Source organism: Heloderma suspectum, chromosome 4 (genome assembly GCF_057233095.1).
Source record: "Heloderma suspectum isolate Gila_16-S chromosome 4, 16-S_ref, whole genome shotgun sequence".
NCBI lineage: Eukaryota > Metazoa > Chordata > Lepidosauria > Squamata > Helodermatidae > Heloderma > Heloderma suspectum.
The window spans coordinates 41,708,322-41,727,109 of NC_139461.1; the positions used below are offsets into that span (position 1 = coordinate 41,708,322).

The 18,788-nt window shown below is 38.8% G+C and overlaps 1 protein-coding gene across 3 annotated transcripts in view; it reads right to left on the minus strand.

Annotated features, from left to right (window-relative positions):
* Positions 1-455: 455 nt before the first annotated feature.
* Positions 456-18,788, minus strand: part of MTDH (metadherin) — a 29,356-nt gene continuing 11,023 nt past the window's right edge. Inside the window, exons 2-13 of one of the 3 annotated variants that reach the window (XM_084849066.1) lie at positions 15,175-15,279; positions 13,204-13,288; positions 11,982-12,158; positions 10,497-10,565; positions 9,071-9,190; positions 7,965-8,051; positions 7,414-7,512; positions 5,331-5,458; positions 4,887-5,006; positions 4,094-4,210; positions 2,575-2,731; positions 456-2,210 (exon numbers count right to left, since the gene is read on the minus strand). In XM_084849066.1, the coding sequence (XP_084705192.1) occupies positions 2,140-2,210; positions 2,575-2,731; positions 4,094-4,210; positions 4,887-5,006; positions 5,331-5,458; positions 7,414-7,512; positions 7,965-8,051; positions 9,071-9,190; positions 10,497-10,565; positions 11,982-12,158; positions 13,204-13,288; positions 15,175-15,279 (1,335 nt within the window). In that variant the 3' untranslated portion in view covers positions 456-2,139. Of the gene's footprint in view, positions 2,211-2,574; positions 2,732-4,093; positions 4,211-4,886; positions 5,007-5,330; positions 5,459-7,413; positions 7,513-7,964; positions 8,052-8,944; positions 9,191-10,496; positions 10,566-11,981; positions 12,159-13,203; positions 13,289-15,174; positions 15,280-18,788 lie in introns of all 3 variants that reach the window. The other 2 variants (XM_084849065.1, XM_084849064.1) reach the window with 2 other exon arrangements.

An 18,788-nucleotide genomic window follows, 5' to 3' on the forward strand; every position in this document is an offset into this window, starting at 1 on the left:
GCAAGCAGATAAAAATATAAACCGTTCCCATCTTACAAGTCTCCTTATAAGAGTGATATGACTTAGCATTTGTGGGAATTAAAAATGTGGCTTCATGGCCATATGTAATAAGTTAACGTTTAATTAGCTCCACCAACAGAAGCAAAGACATTGTCCACCTCCAATTTCATGACTGTTCAGAACAATGCTTACCATATTCCTACCTTTTGCAGAAGGTTATATCTGATCAAGTGTGGAGAGGGACTATAATACTGGAAATGGATGAAGTCTGTCACACTTAAGATGTATATGATGAATGAAGAGTTTACAGCAAAAAACACGCATGACTTCACATGATAAGCATCCTCTTAAAATCACTGCTGAAAAATTTCAATACTAAAATATTTTCATGGACACCTCCCCCTGATAAAACACTGTCTAAGCACAACTCCCTTCCCATAAATAACACAATGCTATCAATTTGCTCCATTTATTTTAACAAAATTGATTTAGAAATGTCACTGAATTAAACAAAACATCTGAACATGTAAACATCTGCCATGTTCCTGAAACAGGAGTTAATACCTGTGCATATTAGTATTCATTAGGAACACTATCAATTAATAAGGCTTGTCTTCAGTACAACTAAATCCAGTTTGCTGCTTTAATTGTTCTTGCATTGCAAGTTAATTTTACCAAAATTTCAGATGTATACAATGAGACATTATGGGAGAGTCAATAAGTACCATTGGTTACAGCTGTTACAATTTCTCTGCGATATGAAAAAAAACCCTAAGCCAATCACATCAAATAATCATGGCTTTTCTTTAATAGATGTTCACCAAATTATGTTAATTATGGTCCTTTAAACACACACAAACATTTTTTAAAGGCTATATACAGTATACATGGCTGGCCATGTACTATTCATAGATACCTGCCTGCCTGATGCAATGTAATTACACAGTGCCTGAAAATGATGCAGCTCAACTCCCATTTTAATCAATAATTCCAAGAGGAAAGTTGGTTTTACATTACTATACTTGCATGATTTTTTTTAAAAATACAAAACCCCCCACACTAATTCCATTTACGACGTCTAGATGCAGATTCTACAGAGGTTAAGGCAGTAAAAAAGCACTTCCTGATACAGGTGGTTTCAACATCAATTAAAGCTGTCTGAAGCCATTATTTTCCACTTTCATTCTCCACCACGCCTTTGAACAGTTTATGGAAGTTTTTAAATTTTTTTAAAGACATTTAATCAAAAAAGAAAAGTAGGGAGTGGGAGAGAAATGGAACATGACTTGGAATAAAGGTTAAAGGGAAACAACTAACCTACTACCTTAAAAAGGAATAAAACACAAGGCTGATTTTGAGCACTCTGCTCCATATTCTTAAAATATATTATTTGAGTAATTCAAGTAGACTACTAGAAGCAATTTCATGAGGTTTTGACCAAACTTCTTAGTTTCTTAATTGATAAAGAGTTTTTGCAAGTGTTGAACTCTAAACCGTTTTTTTCCCTTTTTTTTTTTTGCTGGAGAAATCTCGCTAAATGTTTCTAGCCATAATTTGCATGCTCACTTACTCAGAAATAGACTACCATTCAAGTTGGGGGACTATTCAAGAGTAAATGCTTCCAGGACTCCAGCCTCTCTCTGTACTTATAATTACCTTTATGGTTAACACATTCTATTAAATATTAGAAAGATATGGCAGATTTTTTAACCAGAATTCTTTGATTTAGGCATTAAACAAATTCAGAATGGACACCTCTCAAGAGTGACACACTACTTTCAAAGATGATTAGGGACTTTTAAGACCAATCCTCTTTCTCTGATGGACATGGATTAGAGATATTCTGTTGTAAACAGGGCACTGTTGTAAAGCCAAGTTTTTAAAATTACTTTCCCTACAGGGTGAAAATACAGACTCTTCAATGCGTCTTCCAGTATTGTCATATTTCCTGTTAAATTGTGTCACCAACTTATTTTCCTTCAGTTCCTGTTCTTAAAGATGGTTCTGTTCAAAGCAGTTTGTTTTTTAAAAAAATCTGTTGAAATTTATATAAAATTCTGTACAGGTTCACAAATTATTGCATAAACAGCATAATCTTCATGACAAGTGTTTCTGCAACACACGTCCATCTCAAAAAATTCACGTTTCCCTTCTGGCTTTTTTCTTCTTTTTGATTTGTTTGGGGGACTCCCAGCTCTCTTCAGACTTTGCTAAGGGTTTAAGAAAAATCAAGAATATTTATTGTGAATTATATTTATGTATAGTTCATCCATACATTTCATTCTACGGTTACTCTGATAAAGAAATGCACAAGAGTGGTGATATTCTGGTAGCTTGTCAAAAATATGGTAACAGCCTCTACATCTAGAATATGATCAAACACATGATCAAAACAGCCATCAAGTTTAAAGGAGACATACACAAACTGAACATTGATGATCATACCTACAAGGGTTGAGCACAATTCTGCAATAAGATTTGCTTGGTTGTTATACTACAGCCGCAATGTTGTTGCATGGAAATAGAATGCTTCCCAGCGGGCCTTGCTGGCACTCAATATGCAGAATTACTTACTCTGTGGCGGAGGCACACTGTTTTGTTTAACATTAGAAATGGGAACTTCTGTCTCCTGTAGCATCTGTGGCACTTGGGAAGGTATCTTGTCAGATTCACTCTCTGATACAGTTACAGATGGCTCAGTAGAAACAGCAAATGAGGGCATCTCCTCAGGCTAAAATAGAAATTATAGATCAAAATACTGATTTTCGCAACACTTCAGTAAGCTTGTTTAATACAACATGGCGAAAGATTTGACTTTATATTTTTTAATGTTTCAATTTACAATATAGTTACAAAGCAGGGCACTGAGAAACCTATATCCAATTATTTCAGCAAACAAGTTTCATTTAAAAAACTTGATTAGCTCCAAATGCATTAAACTAGAAAAGCATACAATCCGGCAACTATGTACATCAAGTTAGAGCAGTCTCTTATAACTAGCATATGTTTTATGGTATTGTGGCTAGAAAAATACTTGGGGTCCCATCCAATAAAGCACAAATGAAATTCTGCTCAGCCAAGGGCCTGAGCAGTACCCCCAACTCTCTGGAACAGATGTGGGGGACTGAGGAATCCATTCTGCCAGCTGCTTCTATTCTGCTGGTGAACTGACAGAATTGGACACAACCCTTATTAGCTGGACAACAGTCTCCTATTCAGACACTATTGTGACTAAAGTGGTAACTTTTAAGATAAGAAAGAGCTAAAATAATTTTATATACATGGTCTTTTTTTGGACAAGTCTGAAAAAGTGGACTCTTGCCAATGCAAACACATGCATAAATTAAGTTAGACTTTAATGTGTCAGACTTCAGACTGAACATTAAAAACTAATCTAGTGGTAAGGAGAGGCGGAGATGAGCTAGTACATTCTGGGCTAAGATCCTAAGAAGAGTGCTGTCAGACTCTAGAAGTTACAAAAAAATTGCTGCACAGCACCAATGGCTCCAAGTCCATTTTATGCTGACAAGTTTGTAAGAAACCCCAAACAAAAATAATGCATTGGAATAAACTCCAATAGAAATGTTCATGGTGCCTCTCCATATCTTCCCTCTTTTCTCAGGTCATTAGGAACTAATGAAAGACAGGACAGTAAATGCTGTAGCACCGGGCTTCAATAACGTCAGAAGCATTAGAAGATAGGTTTTGCTTACATTAGGATTTTGATTAAAAACAATATTCAGGGGTCAATCATTTTTTCACTGTCACGATTTGTAGAGCCCTGGGGACTTCATCTGCAGTGTGTGAGATGGGTGGTGATCAGCTGCTTGAATTATCTGCACCTTTGCTTGCAGATATCTTTCTGCAGTGTACCTGCTCTACCTTTGTGCCATACTTTGGTCTGGACTGTATAGACTGACCTCTGAGAAGGCAGTGTGTGAAGATGGGCCCAGAGAAAGGAAATTCAACATTTATAAAATTAAATTATACCCTGCCTTTTGATCCTCAAAAAGCCTTATGGCATTTGGATTCCTTCAGGAGATTTTATAAATACTGAATACATGCCTAACGTTCACCTAAATCTTCTTTATACCTCAGCTTGTTCACTAGTGCTGATGGTCCTTAAAGAGAGAGTTATCTCCTCCTGTTGAACTTTTGAGGTATCTTCTGAAAATTCTTCTCCAGCATGTCTATCCAGCTCATCAGCATCCTACCAAGAAAAACAAACAGAAGACACGGAATACTGAACTGGTCTTTTAAAGCTTGGCATTCTATTGCAAGATTAAACCAAACTAGGGTAATAACTTTTCTAAAACCAGCTGCACATGATACTGTTCTCTACTCTGTGTTTGCAACATTAACAGATTGGGGAAAAGCTTTCACCTTCATGATCTTCTAGCAGTTTTTACCTACTAAAATAGCTGAGCTCCAAATAGCTCTTAAGGAACATGACGCAAATGAGTTGTGTGCTTTGGCTAAGAAACAGTTAAGGAAAATGGTTCTGCATCATGGGGTTGAACTCAGACTTAGTCATGTGTAGAGTAGATCCACTGAAATCAATGGGACTCGAGTAAGCCATGACTAAATTGTCTCACTGATTTAGCTGGGTCTACTGTAGCATGACTGCCTGGATCCAATCCATAGTAAACCCACATTTTAAGCCCCCATGGATTTACAGAATTTTCTGCATCCCAAGAAAAAAAGTATGATATTACATGGCCTAAATAGCAGGTGAAACAACTTCATTCATAGACAGTATACACTTAATAAAAGCATGGATGCTATCATGACTGCAAGTGATCAGATTATATTCTTGAAAAACGCCAGCAGAATTTTAATGAGTGTTCAAATTGCTACTCAAAAGTGAATACTTAGGCTGTGTGTACCTGTACAGGAGAGCTAGCCTCTTCTCCCTGCTTTTTCTTTTTCTTCTTTTTCTTTTTTGATTTACTGCTTGCAGTACTTTGCAGAGTTGGTTCTGCCTTTTCTTTCTCATCATCTGAAGCCTAATGCAAAATCAGAAAGATTTGAGCTTTTCATCAGAATGTAACACCTCTTACAATCATATCACTAGATGTAATTTTAGTTTTCAAACCTATTTCAATTGTAGTTAACACTGAGAAGCGGCATACATATCAAATGCCCAGATTTATGTTCACTTTTCTTAGCAGAAGCTTAAATTAGTTGAAAGGGAAGAAAGACGCAATGGCCTATGAAATTAGCCTTCTTTTCTTAGTGTTTCTTTCAATGTAAAGTAAGAACTGCACTGTAGACCAGACTCGTGGTCCATCGAACTCAAATGTGTTTTCCAGCAGCTGTCACACCAATACCTTTTGAGCCTCAGACAATGCTTCTTCAAGCTGTGGAACAGAAGGAGCCTTTTCTTCTTCTACCCAGTTTCCCCATTCCTCTGCTGGGGCATTCCAATCAGAACTGGGATCAGTAGAAGAAAGCCCATCTGGGAAAAGTTAAGAAACAAGTGGTTTAACTGAACAAATACAGCAAGATTAAAGAAATCCTGACTCGCACTAAATATGTAATTTCACACAACTTTTCTTCAATATCCATTTATTAGAACCAAAAACTGGGATTGGGCATTTGACCTGTCCCTCCCCACAAAATTTTTAAAAATGATCATGTGACTCGTCAAATATCCATCAAGTATTCTTAAAAACCTATTTGCTTAATTAGAACAAAAAAGATGATTAGTATAAGTATTACATTCAATGATTACAAAAACAAATTAATTTTGAAGCCATGAAATTACCTTTATAAATGTATAATTACAAGGGTTGGATCTAGCTTACTCACGGACTGAGTTTTGCCTGTCCCATTGGAGGAAGGAGAGAGGTAGTTCACTTATTTCAACTTTCTGCCCCTGGTGCCTAAAAGTTCCTCTGGAGAGTCGGGTGATGCACCAAAACAGCATGAGAGGCACTGTGGGGGAATCAGCAAACACTGCCCCACCCCCCGCCTCTGCTGGAACTCAGTCCCTTTCACAAATGGGCAGAGCTATTTGTGGAATGGCAATTCTGGATCCAACCCTATAGTCTTCAACAAATGTTAGATAAAGTTTCTATAAAACATGAAGTATTCACTATTCTCTTCAGCTTTTACCTGAGAACAGCAGGATCAGCCTACTATTACAAAATAGCAAAATAGCAGCAACAGTTTTAAAAGGCAGTTGGGCTAACTTGGCCAGTTGTTCAATCACCACCATCAACTCCATGGTTCCTGCAGCAAGCAACATGGTTAATTCTAGGTGGTGACCTTTGGCATTGGACAACTGGGCCCAGATCACACATTGCAGCTACTGAGTGTTTAAACAAACCCTGGGTAACTGTGAATGAGTGGGAGTGAGCTGGTTCCTGGCTGTGATAAACCACCCAGGGACACTCTGAACCTGGAACTCTGGGTTGTTGGGGGGGAGAGACAACCCAGAGTTCTGGGTTTAGACAACACACCAAATCCAGGGACAGAGCATCCATGGGTTGTTTAACGCAGTGGGAGTGCAGCTGGGAACGAGCACGCTCGCTACTGCTTCATTTTCAACAACCCATGGTTAACAAACTGTGGGTTGTTGATGATGTATGAACCAGGTCTGGGTGTTCCTGTTCTTGTGTAGAGATTCCTGCAGTTACAGCAGGTGACCAATAGGAGAAACTCTGCTATGCTGCTAAGTTTGCCATGACCACTGCAGAGTTAGGAAAAGCAGGCTTCCCTCCTGTCCTTGCCAAAAAGTGAAATAAACATCACGAAATAAACAATGTCAGCTACACAGTGGCATTCTTGATTTTGTGGAATATCTGAGAATGTTTCATTTCAGTCAATTAATAGATTGTCATATAAACTATGGTTTAACTATGGGTTGAACCATGGTTTAACTATGGGTTGAACCATGAGCAACCCAAGAAAAGAACCCATGATTTGTTGCTGGGGTTGTGAACTCTGGGTTGTTTGTGGTTAAAAATCTATAGTTAAAACATAGTGCAGGGTTCGCACATAACTACAACCCACAATTCAACGACAACCCATGATTCAACCTGTTCTCTGGGTTGTCGTTACATGCAAACCAGGTCACTGTATTGAAGTATCAGTCAGTTTGCTTCCGAACATTGATACAACATGCTGCATCAAACACAGTAAGAAGTTTTAAATACTAATTTATTGTGGCATAAGGTTTCATGTACCAGACCCTCTTGCATCACTTGGCCTTCATCTAATAAAGACTCTGATTTATGTCACAATAAATGTTAGTCTTTGAAGTACCACAAAACTATTGTGAAAGCATGTAGATAAATGTTTGGTCCCATTTGCAGAAGAAACACTTGATGGTTGGGAATATGAATATGAAAACAAGTCTTTAAGCTGCACATCGAACAAGGTTGGACAAAGTTTTAAAAAGGAACGTACTTAACCCAGACCATTCATCGTCAACATGTGCCTGATTACGGTTTAATTCCCACTGAAAGTCTGTAGTACCAGGCTGAGAAACAGATTCACTGTTGGATCCTGAAAAGAACAGAACACACACACAACCATTAGCTTTATGGGAATAATAAGCCATTGATAGGCCTGTCACTCCATATTAAAGACTTCAAACTGAAGAGGGCCATATATCTTGGGAAAGCTATATGTGATAGAATGATTTTCTTCTTTTTGTCACTGGTATTAGTGATTAAGCTTCACTAAAACCATATTTGCCTAACAAGGTCAAGCATTTTCCTTCTCTCTTCTGACAGTACAAGGGACAAAATTTTATTACAGCTTGATAAGTCAATGACAGCTGACATTTTTGTGTCTTAGCCTTTATTTTGACTATCCATGTATAAGGTTTATCCATTAGTAAGCCTTTCCAAACTTAGGTGCAACAATTCTTAGTTAGCGAGGACGACCAGAGGTTTAAAAAGCAAAAAACATAGCCAAGTATGTAGTTTATTTGTAAAGTGATTTTTAAATCTTACCTGACACTGTAGCATTTAGCCCCAAAGATGTAAATGAAGTAGAACTCTGTTCAGGAGTATTAATCCTTCCATCTACTCCAGACCAGGCTGTTGAAAAAACCCCAAAATCTTAGCATTTTTTCCACTGGCAATTAGGAACACATTCTTAAGACAAATCTCTTATAATTGCAGCTCCTTCATGTCATCTTAGGATCCAGAATATTACAGATTTGTTGTACAAATACTAAGACAATTTAAATATTGTAGTCAAGAATCTGACTCCCATCATGTTCCCATTACACTATCCTAGCATGCCAAACAATTAGAAGACTTCAAATTTATTGAAACTGAAAATTCTAAAACAAGTGTCAGAGACATAGATCTGATACACTTTCTTTAAAGTCTGCAATATCATTCTTATTCTAACCTCTGTACCTTTATAACACCGTGTGTATGTGTGTGTTGGGTGCAAGCACACATGCATACACACAAAATGTCTAAGTCCAAATATTACTACCCTTCATTTTCCCAGCAGGGACAACGAAGCTGAATTTATACTACTTACAGGGACCAAAGATTCAGGTCAGGATCCAAACACATAACTAGTTCTGAATGTTCAAGTAGACTCTGCTTGGGGCAAGTGTTTGTGTGTGTGGAATGGATGAGCGGGGTTCAAATAATATAGTATGGGGTGGTCTGCTGCTGAAAAATCAAAATGCTCTCTGGATGTATGGAAACATTCAGGTTGACCTTGGGCAGCTCTTTATATTCTAACTATAGCTTACACAATAAAATACTAAACGTTTTTAATTACAACTCAAAGAATATGGTTGAAAAATGGGATGCAAGGATTTTATTGTGCAGAGCAAGAAGTTAAAGATATATTAATGCTGGGTTGTTGGGTGTATGTGTGTGTGTGTGTGTGTGTGTGTTTTTAAGAGTACTAATTCCAGCTACCTTGACAGAAAAACTTTCTTGGAGGAACAAGCATTTTCACTTACCAATACCAGGGAACAAAGTGCGCTCACCCCAGGTTCTGCCCACCAGGGACACTCCCCAATCCTTCCCATTTCCATTATCTCCAGCATCTTTTCCCCAAGCTGATGTCTCATTCTTCCTCTTGCTACCTGCAGATGACACCGGAGTCCATTTCTCCTCACTTGCACCAATCTGAGGAGAAAGCTTTACAGGCTTTTCATTCCAGTTTCCTCCATTTACCGTGGGGCCTTCACTCAGTCCTGAAGAAACTTTGAAGGCAAAACACATACTTAAGTGAAACATTTGTCGTGTTAAACAAAGCAATACCATAAATACACATGACTGCAGAATACTTCCCATTAAAAGTAATTCTTGTTTCTGGCCCAACAGTTCAACTTTTCCTTTTTGACCCACATCTTTGCCTTAATTTCCTCCCAGCAAGAGTTGGCTAGCAACCATCACTATTTCATGATCCTGTTAATCAGATTGACTGTGTAAAGAAACCAGGACATCTTTCATTAACCAGTGTGGCATAGCGGTTAGTGTTGGACTGGGACTCAGGAAATCCGGGTCCAAGTCCCCCCTTGGCCATGAAACTCACTGGGTGACTTTGGGCCAGTCACTGACTCTAGAGCCTAACCTACCTCACAGGGATGTTGTGAGGAAAGAAGAGAACCATGTAAGCCGCCTTGGGTTACTTGGAGGAAAAAAGGCGGGATATAAATGTAATAAATAAATACCAGAGTTTTCTGTTTTGTCTGAACTGGTAAACTCTGGTTACCAGCTTCAGAACAAGCCAGAATATTCAGCCAACTTCACACCATGACTTAATATCCTGTCTTGCTCTGAAGCTGGTAACCCTACTCTTCCAGTTTGGACAAAATGGGAAACTATGGTTAATGAGACTTCATGGTTTCTTTTAGGCTTATGCAAAGCAAAGCAGCTGCAGGTACTCCCTTTGATGGTCTAGATGGGGCTATCACATAGATCGCTTGAAAGGCCAAACATAAAGTTTATGGGTATGCGGTTTTTCAGTTCACAACTGAACTGAATGGGGGATGGTGCAAGAGTAGAAAGAGTTGTGCTTTCTTTTACCAACAAATATAAAATGTTTTCTAGAGGGCAATACATTTAGCCATCACTAGATCTATAAAAAGCAGTTTTTCTTTTCACTTTAAATCCTAGTGTGCATACTTGGGACTTATTTCTAAGTAAACATATGCAAGACCAGGCTGTAAGCCCCACAACTAACTTTCACTTATTTTTTTATCATTATCATCATCAAATTCTCTTTATTTGAATTAGATGAACTCACATGGGCCAGGTGTGTCCTATGCATTCAGGTTAGCAGCTCTGAGTACAGAATCATTTAGAGGAGGGAAGGGGAATAAAAATGGAGGAGATGAAAATATGCTGTGTACATTAGGAAAGACTGTATAGCAATTACGCAAGACGTACATGTTGGATGTTGGTGAACTGCCTACTTAGGTAAAAGCTCCATGTAAGCCAGTACACAAATTCCTAAATGGTATCAGAACTCCAATGAGCGTACTATGCAAAGAAGACAGATCTTACCTTGCTGGAGTGTACCATCACCTTTTCCAGATTTAGAGTTACTAGCTTGAACATTCAAAACAGGATCACCTGATTAAGAAAGGAAAAGGAGAGGGATTAATGACTAAATAGCCTACTACTAAATACGTATGTCAATAATTGATGCTGGTAGGTAGGCAATGCAAGGCCTATGCATCAGAAACCCGAAAGCCTCACATTTCACCCCCCAAATGTCTCGTAAACATGGTCTTAAATACAGCTTTAAAAAAAATGTGTTTATTGTGACCTGAGGCCCCAAACTCAGAAAGAACTATCACAAATCAGCATTTATATTAATCTCAACACATGGTGAAGGATGTTGCAGAAGTTAGCTGTTCTGTGAATACTGTTACTGGATTACCCATAGCTGGTAGGTTTGATTCTTACAATGCTTTTGTGATCCGCAATAAGAGAACTCTTGATCACCATCATTATCCTCCAGATACCTAGCACTGTTTACTGAAGAACAGACCTCATACAACACGGGTAGGCAACCTTTTCGTTGCTGACACCTGTCATACAAGGTAGAGGGAAATGTAACATTCATGTATCAAGGCAAAGATGAGGATGGTAGATAGCTGCTATTATGCCATAAAATCACACCTATAGTGCTATTCTCTATAACAGATGAAAAAATATATGTTCCAGAATTGTCGGACAAGCAAAGATTTGCCAGTTTAGTACCATTTGTATTTCCCTTGGCATGCTTGTGAGCAAAAAGAACAAAGAGAAGTGCCACAAAGATGCTACGTTATGAACCTGGTATCTACCACACTTGCTTGAATGAACTTGCACTGTTTATGCTCAATAACTGTATCAGCTACTCTAACATTTTAACATTGACATTCAGTTATTGCACTTGCTATTTTACTATTTTAATACAAAAGTCACCCTGGGAGTTTTACAAAAAGGGGAAGTATATAAATATGCCAAATAAATAAAACAATCATAATCACGGTTAAGTAGTACAATTCCACTGTGCTATTGAAGTTGCCACCGCACTTTGTGAAGTGTGAGGTAAGTATATATCCTATTAGAAACAATTTTCTCCATGGCACTGTTCGCATACTTGATGTAATGCTCTTTATCTAATTTAGTTTGAAAGAGCCCCAGAATGCCTATAAGACATATAGGCTTGAATAAAAGAAATATTTATTTCTTTTTATATTTATATTTATTTTTATATGATTTATTTAATCATAGAAAAAGGACAGATGAAAACGGATGTCTAAGGAATGTCTCTAGGTTCCTCATATGCTCAAGTCTCCTCAGCTGTTGAGATTTATGCTCAATGCTTTAGTTAATACTGAACAATATCTTTTAAAAGTATCTTTAATTAAATGCACAAAGAAGAGTTTCATTATAATTCAAGTATTACTTTTTACTATTTTCTTGTTCTTTACGTGTTGCTGTCCTGTCCCCAAGGTGAGAAACAAAAAACAGAAGTAACAGAAGTTACACATCTACCTTTGCTTTTTCTGGAACCAATTGAAAAGGATGTTGCAGATGTTAGTTGTTCAGTGGATACTGTAACTGAATTTTCCATAGCTGCTAGATTTGACTCTGACCCAACATCAGTCAGCACCTTGTCACGTTTACGCTGCTGCCGTTTCTCTCTGTTACTGATTTTTGTTTCCCAAGCTCCTGAAACAGCCACAAGAGGATATTAGCTGCAACAAACTAACCTAACCCAGTGATTTCTAGACCGTGTTTAAGGGAATCCTGGATGTTCACTGGAAGCTTGTTGGGGATTCCTCAATGAAGAAACTAGCAAATGGTAGACAAGCAGCTCTGAAAGATTACTTGTCCACCACTATGAACTTTCCCTTGAAACGGTCAGCCATTGTACAGTGTTGGGTATCGTGAGTATACAACTTTCATAAATGATTATACTGTGATACTTTCTCAAAATACTCTTTTAAATGTTCTCACTGCAGCTGCAGTCTTTGGCTGACCTGAAACCTTGTGGATAAAGTTTTTAATAGCTACTAAGGAAGAGTCTTCATTCTAATAGTTAAGCTGTTACCTTTAATGGATTTTCCCCAGCATAGTATCCTCCCCCCACAAAAGCCCTCCCAAAATATCCTAAAATGACTGGTTGTTTGCTTCTTCCCAACACCTAAGATTCAATACACCTCTAATTACCTGATAAAACTCAACATTCAGATAGCATTCTTAACAAAACAGCAGCATATATCACAATAATACAAACTGGCAGCTTTCCTAACTCTATATGTAAATATTGACTGAATCATGTAAAGACTAGCGGCCTAACAGATTAGAAACATGATTTTAAGATGTAATAGAATGAACCATGAATTTCTTAATTGTGGTTTGGATCCAGAATCTACCTCCCATGGACAGAAGGGTTCATTCCATATGCTGGAGGCTTCCAATTCAGGAGATGAGTTCTGCTGGTGGAATGGAGGTAGCGATCATTGCTGATTTCTCCCCTCTAGTTCCCTGTGCCCTCCCTGTGCCCAGCTTTTCTCTAGGGGACTGGAGGACAACATCCCCAAACAGCGAGGGAGGTGGTGCCGGAGGCTGCAGAGGGATGGAATTATAGGCAAAGATCACTCCCTCCCCTTTGCTAGCAGGAGCATTCTGAGCAGAACTCCTCTCAAAGGGATGCTTCCACAAGTAGAAAGTATGTTGGATCCAATGCAGTATGTTTTCAGTTTTTCAGTACCTTCATCAACTTCCTTTCCATCAACACGTGACTGATCCTGGACCGTTTTAGCATCTCCCTTTGGTTTCTTCTTATTCTTCTTTGACTAAAATAGAAGGCAAGTATTTTCTCTTAGTATTGATGAATGCTATTAAAATACTTGAAGTTGGGCATCAGGAATTACAGCAGAAGACATGGTTAAGTTTAGTAGTAGGTGTCATTCTGAAGTAATAATTTAGAAGTGCTATGTTTCACACAAAGCAGTACAAATACTTCTTAAGAGGCCTAAAAAATGCCCCAAAGTGAAAGTATAACTAACGCATGCTTGAGTTTCATAGAAAATAACAGTACAGTGATTAATATTTATTACTAAAATCAAAATGTATTTTATAAAATACAAATTAAGGCCAAAAACCTAAACCCACTTAACTTAGAAGTCCCATTCAACTCGGGTCTTACTTCTGAGTAGGAGTTTGCTGAAACAGTACTGTTGAAATAAGTGTGCCAACAATGATGACCAACTTTGACCAGGCTTGCATGACATGATAGCTCATCAAGGGTTAGTTTATGCTTGAGGAGCTGTAGTGCACACTGGCTGTCATTATGAATATGCAACCCTGACTGTGGGTTGTTATGTTGTGCGAACTGGCACAGTATTGTCAGATAATAGGCTTTTCCCAAGTCAAAGTTGAGTATGGTTTGTTGTTGTTGAATCATGGACTCTTGTTGAACCGTGAGTTGTTGTGCCGTGTGAACACAGCCATGCTAACAGACCATAGTTTATTAACCATGAACAACCCATGAAGAGAACCCATGGTTTGTTGTTGGCTTGTGAACTGTGGGTTGTTCATGGTTAACAAGCCACAGTTTGTTAGTGTGGCTGGATTCACATAACACAACCACCCACAATTCAACAACAACTCACACTCAACCTTGAGCATGGGTTGTTTGTGTTTAGCGAACCCAATCAATATGTTTATAATCAAGCTTGCATATCTGTTGAACAGTAAATACATTTTGGGTAGTGCCAATACATTTTCATACAAACATTTTACATTCTTTCACAGCATTTTAAAAGCACAAGTTCTCTGATGTGTTAAGATCTGAAGGCTGCACATGGGAGATTAAACAAAAAGTCTCCCCATATAGAAAGGAAGTGGTAAGTTTACTTCCAGACTTCACTATGTCAAACAAACATGCAATTAAGGTCTCCATCAGGGGAACATTTTTGTTTTTAATCTAGTGAGTGCCCCATTCTTCTGTAGAGCCTGGAAAAAGGGAGGAGCTCTCCCTTGTTCAGGGGACAACAGACTTCTAGGATCTATTCTGTTTTACTATAACCGTTAGATCCATCAACTAGAGGCAGGTGCCAACTAGAGGGTACAAACATATACGTTGAATTAAGGAACAAGGTGCCACTAAGCACATGCTCATTGCAGGAGTTTGTTTTCTGTACTGAAAATGAACTTAACATTTTTTCACACAAAAACCCACCCCTGGTTTTCTCCCCCAAGCTTTCTTATTTAGAGCAAAAAAGAACAGAAAAGAAAAGAGTCTTTTAGTTGTTGCTACTGTTAAACAACTGGGAGCCAGAAACCCTTGCAGTTCACCCAGAGCTTTACTAGTAGTTCCTTCTGCCCACCCTTGATGTTATACTGAGCGTCGGAAAACATAAAATGTCTTGATGCTTTAAAAGCCCTTCTGAGGTTAGAGAAACCAGCATCTTTCTCCAGGCTGGAAATGAAGACAGGGGCTTGCTTCTGCAGTCAGACTGGGTCTCAGAGGCACAAAGCTCATCATGACAATGAAAACCAGACTCCAATCCTATCCTTGGGAGCGGAGTAGGGAGGAGTGGTGGCAAGAACAAACTGTGGCTGGCAACCAAGACCAGCCAAAAATAGCAGAGGTGCGGTGTGAAATTTGCTTTGGACACTACCAGTTTAGAAATGATACTATCTGCAGCTTTCCATCACTGACAAGTCAATTACTAACCTTTTCAGTTTTCTTTTCCACATCTGAGGGTTGCTTTAGGTTCTCCCTTCGAATTGTCTGCATTATTTCCTCTTCGGACATTTCATGAGCAGGCTGACCGTTAAGCTAGATGCATAAAAGAAATGAAGCCACATGATTTCAGACAGCACACACAGAACTACAAATCTAAATCTTTCACTATTATGCAATATAAATATTTTACCCTCTTGAAGCCAGTCAATGTTTCACAAGTTAAGCCTGTCTTAAATGGGTAAACCTATCTACCCAGAGCACTGCTTAGTCTTAGATTTCTAGTAATGAAAATCCTAAAGACTCACTTGTCCACAGCAAGTGGGAAGAGTTAAAAAAATAAATACAAGTGGCACTGCTTTATTTCCAGGCTAAAAAAAGATAGTTTCCCGCAAAGAACCACTAAAATTTGCTTTCTGTTACATGCAGTCCAAGGCCACCAAAGTAGCATATCCAATCCTAAATGCTGTGCAGTCACACAACAGGAATTACATGTGGAGCCCTGCAGCAAAATGTTGCCGTGTGGAGGACTTCTGTTTAGGGTCCCACACAGTCCATCTCGACCCTGTCCCTCCCCTCTCCCAACACAATCAGTATTCTCTTCCCACTGAGCATGCTCGGTACATATGTGCGTATGTGTTTGTTACGTATTCATTCATTCTGCATTTTTGTATCCCACCCTTCTTCCAGTTCTGGAACACAGGATGCCTAACAAACCAAGATAATAAAATCATTAAAATAATCACAACAGGAATCAGAAATACCATAAAACAGTAGGGATAAGCCTCTCTAACACCCTAACCATCAAGATGCAAATACCTGAAAATATAAAAAATACCATCAGTCTTCATTTAAACAATTAATTTGTGGAGGAAGACCTCATGTCACTTCAGAAAAAGTTCCATAAAGCCACAGAGAATGCCCTGTCTCATATCACCTCTTTCCTAGCCTCTGCTATTGACAGGACAATGAGCAAGGCATTCCCTGCTGATCATACGGTATTCATAAGGGGAAGGTGCTCCCTAAAGTAATTGGGTCCCAAACTAGGCTTTGTATGCCAATAGCAAGGCCTTGAGCTAGGCTCAAAAGCTAACCAGCAGCCAGGGCAGTGTTTTCAAGTTCAGGGTGATATGATCCCTTCTTGCTGCTGCTACCAGGCTGCAGCATTCTGCATCAGCTGCAGCTTTCAGACCATCTTTAAGGATAGCTCCACGGAGAGCACACTGCTGTAATCTATTCAGAATGTTACTACTGGCTAGTCACTGAGGCCAGGCTATCCTGACCCCAAAACACCTGTAACTGATGAACCAGCTGAAGGTGGGCATAATTGGCTTTTATGGGATATTTTCCTCCTTGGGGTGTTTGGACACATGCACCCAATCCCAGCTACATTTAGTTACTTGAATTCTCAATTGGTGTCCACAGGCAGCTATGGGTATTCAAGTAACCCTTTGTCTTCTGATACCACTCACATGTGTGTGGCTTGTGCCATTCTGGCTCCAGCTCCATGACCATGGGAAGACTCAAATCAGTATTACCAGGAGCAAGTGGGGCCCTGCAACAAAACGGTTGCAGCTTGCAGTATTTCCATACAGGTTTCCATTCCATTCCATTCCCATTCTATACCCTCTAGGTAGGACTGGAACTAATTCAAGCAGAGGAAGAAGCCAAAGACCAAATTGCACCCAATGTGGCATCAAACTCAGATCGCATGAAATTTAATTATTTATTTATTTGATTTAAACCCTGCTGTTCTACCAAAAATGGCACTCAAGGCAGCTTTCAAACACAATTTAAAACATATTAAAACAATAAAACATGTTACAATACCATAAACACTTTTTTAATCCACAAAGTACTTCGTAAACAGCTCAGGAGGCAGCCACTGAAGGTTCCTCCAGACCCCTCTGGAATCTAAAATGTAATAAGCCTCTCAACCAACCACTACAAAGTAGGCCTTATAGTGGGGTCTAGCTGATGTTCAGTCAGACTTGTCCTGAATCTCTCTCCATCCACATTCTGCCATTGCCATAAACTCCCTAGTGTAGAAGGAAACAGCATGGCCTCTAGTAAACAAAAGAGGACATCTAAAAGTGATTATCACAATCATTTGGGTCACTTCCCTATTCCAGAGACCCACTAAGGCTTCAACAGGGTAACTAGCAATGCCAATAGAAAACTCTCCAAAGACAGAGTATAACATATTCCAAGAACAGGTGAAACCTGAATGGAGACATCACCCAGCATGCTGCTTCTTCCGATAAAAATATTTACAGAATTTAACATTTAAATCACATTAAGTGTGCTTTAATTTCTCCCAACAAATATTTCAGGTCAAATACTTTTGGTGTACTAGGGCAAAAAAATAACATGGGGTACTTTAAGCATTGTTATTTACTAAACACAAATAAAATAAACATGCTAAATTAGGTCACTGTAGTGCATCGAAGTATTTTCCAAGGCAAACTGAAAATTTTCTGATGCAAATTACACTGTGCAAATTTGCATAGGAAGAATTTCCAATTCAACCTTTTCCTGAAAACCCACATCATTATGCATCAGTTTGTATGCCCTGTAGCAGCTTCGTGGTAAAGGGCCTGTTCGGAAGTAATCGTGTAAAATCGTGGGTTAACCTATAATTTGCCATGGTGCTTGCTGCCATCATTTTGAATATGCAATCGTCAACTGCAGGTTGATCTGTGACATCCAAACCTGGACACGATGGGTTAATTGTGGGTTAAACAATGCAAAGTTAATGTAACAACTCATTGCAGGTTAGGGCTGGTTCGCAAGCTCAAACAAGCTTGTTTTAATTCCCATTTCCCCAATTACTCGCTCAGGCTTGTCGTGTTTGAGGAAGAAACAACCTTCAAATAACCCTACAACTCCCCATGGGTTATTTCAGGGTTTTTCCCCCCCAAACAAACCATGACATGACAAGCCCTGCCTGTGCAGATAATTAGGGAAATTGTGCTTGGCACACACTGGGGATTAAAACAAGCCATCATGGCTTATTTATGTCATGGTGGATTGTTTTGATTGCGCGAACCAGTTCACAGTGTCCGGGTTGGGTCATCATGGAGCAACCTTTGGTCAGGCTGATGGGAGGTTGTATATTTAAAGAGACAGCGGCATGCACCCTGCAAATCTTGGGATAATTAACCTAGGAATTCCCACCATTATGTGTGAAATGGGCCATCATGTTCATCCATCTTCTGATAATAGCTTTGTTTTAAAAAAGTTATAAAAATTTACAGTTATTTGTTAAATCATGACCAGTACATGAGATCCAGCTTTAGAGCAAAAAGGAAGATTTTCTATACTCCTGTAACATTTCTTGAAAATATATTTGAGATATATCTAAGGCAGCTCTATCTTCAAAACATTCTAAGTTGGCAATGGCATAAAATCAAGTTCCTAAATATAACTACAGAAGTTTAAGTCACTACAAATTCTCAATTTACAACATGGGAGGCTGGAAACGACCACAGTTGCAAAATATCCCTTCTATAATTACATCTCATCTTTGATTTAAATGGTGCAAAGAATCTAGCCAATATACATTATGCTGTATTCCCAGGCGCCTTCAATACTGTTTCTCACAC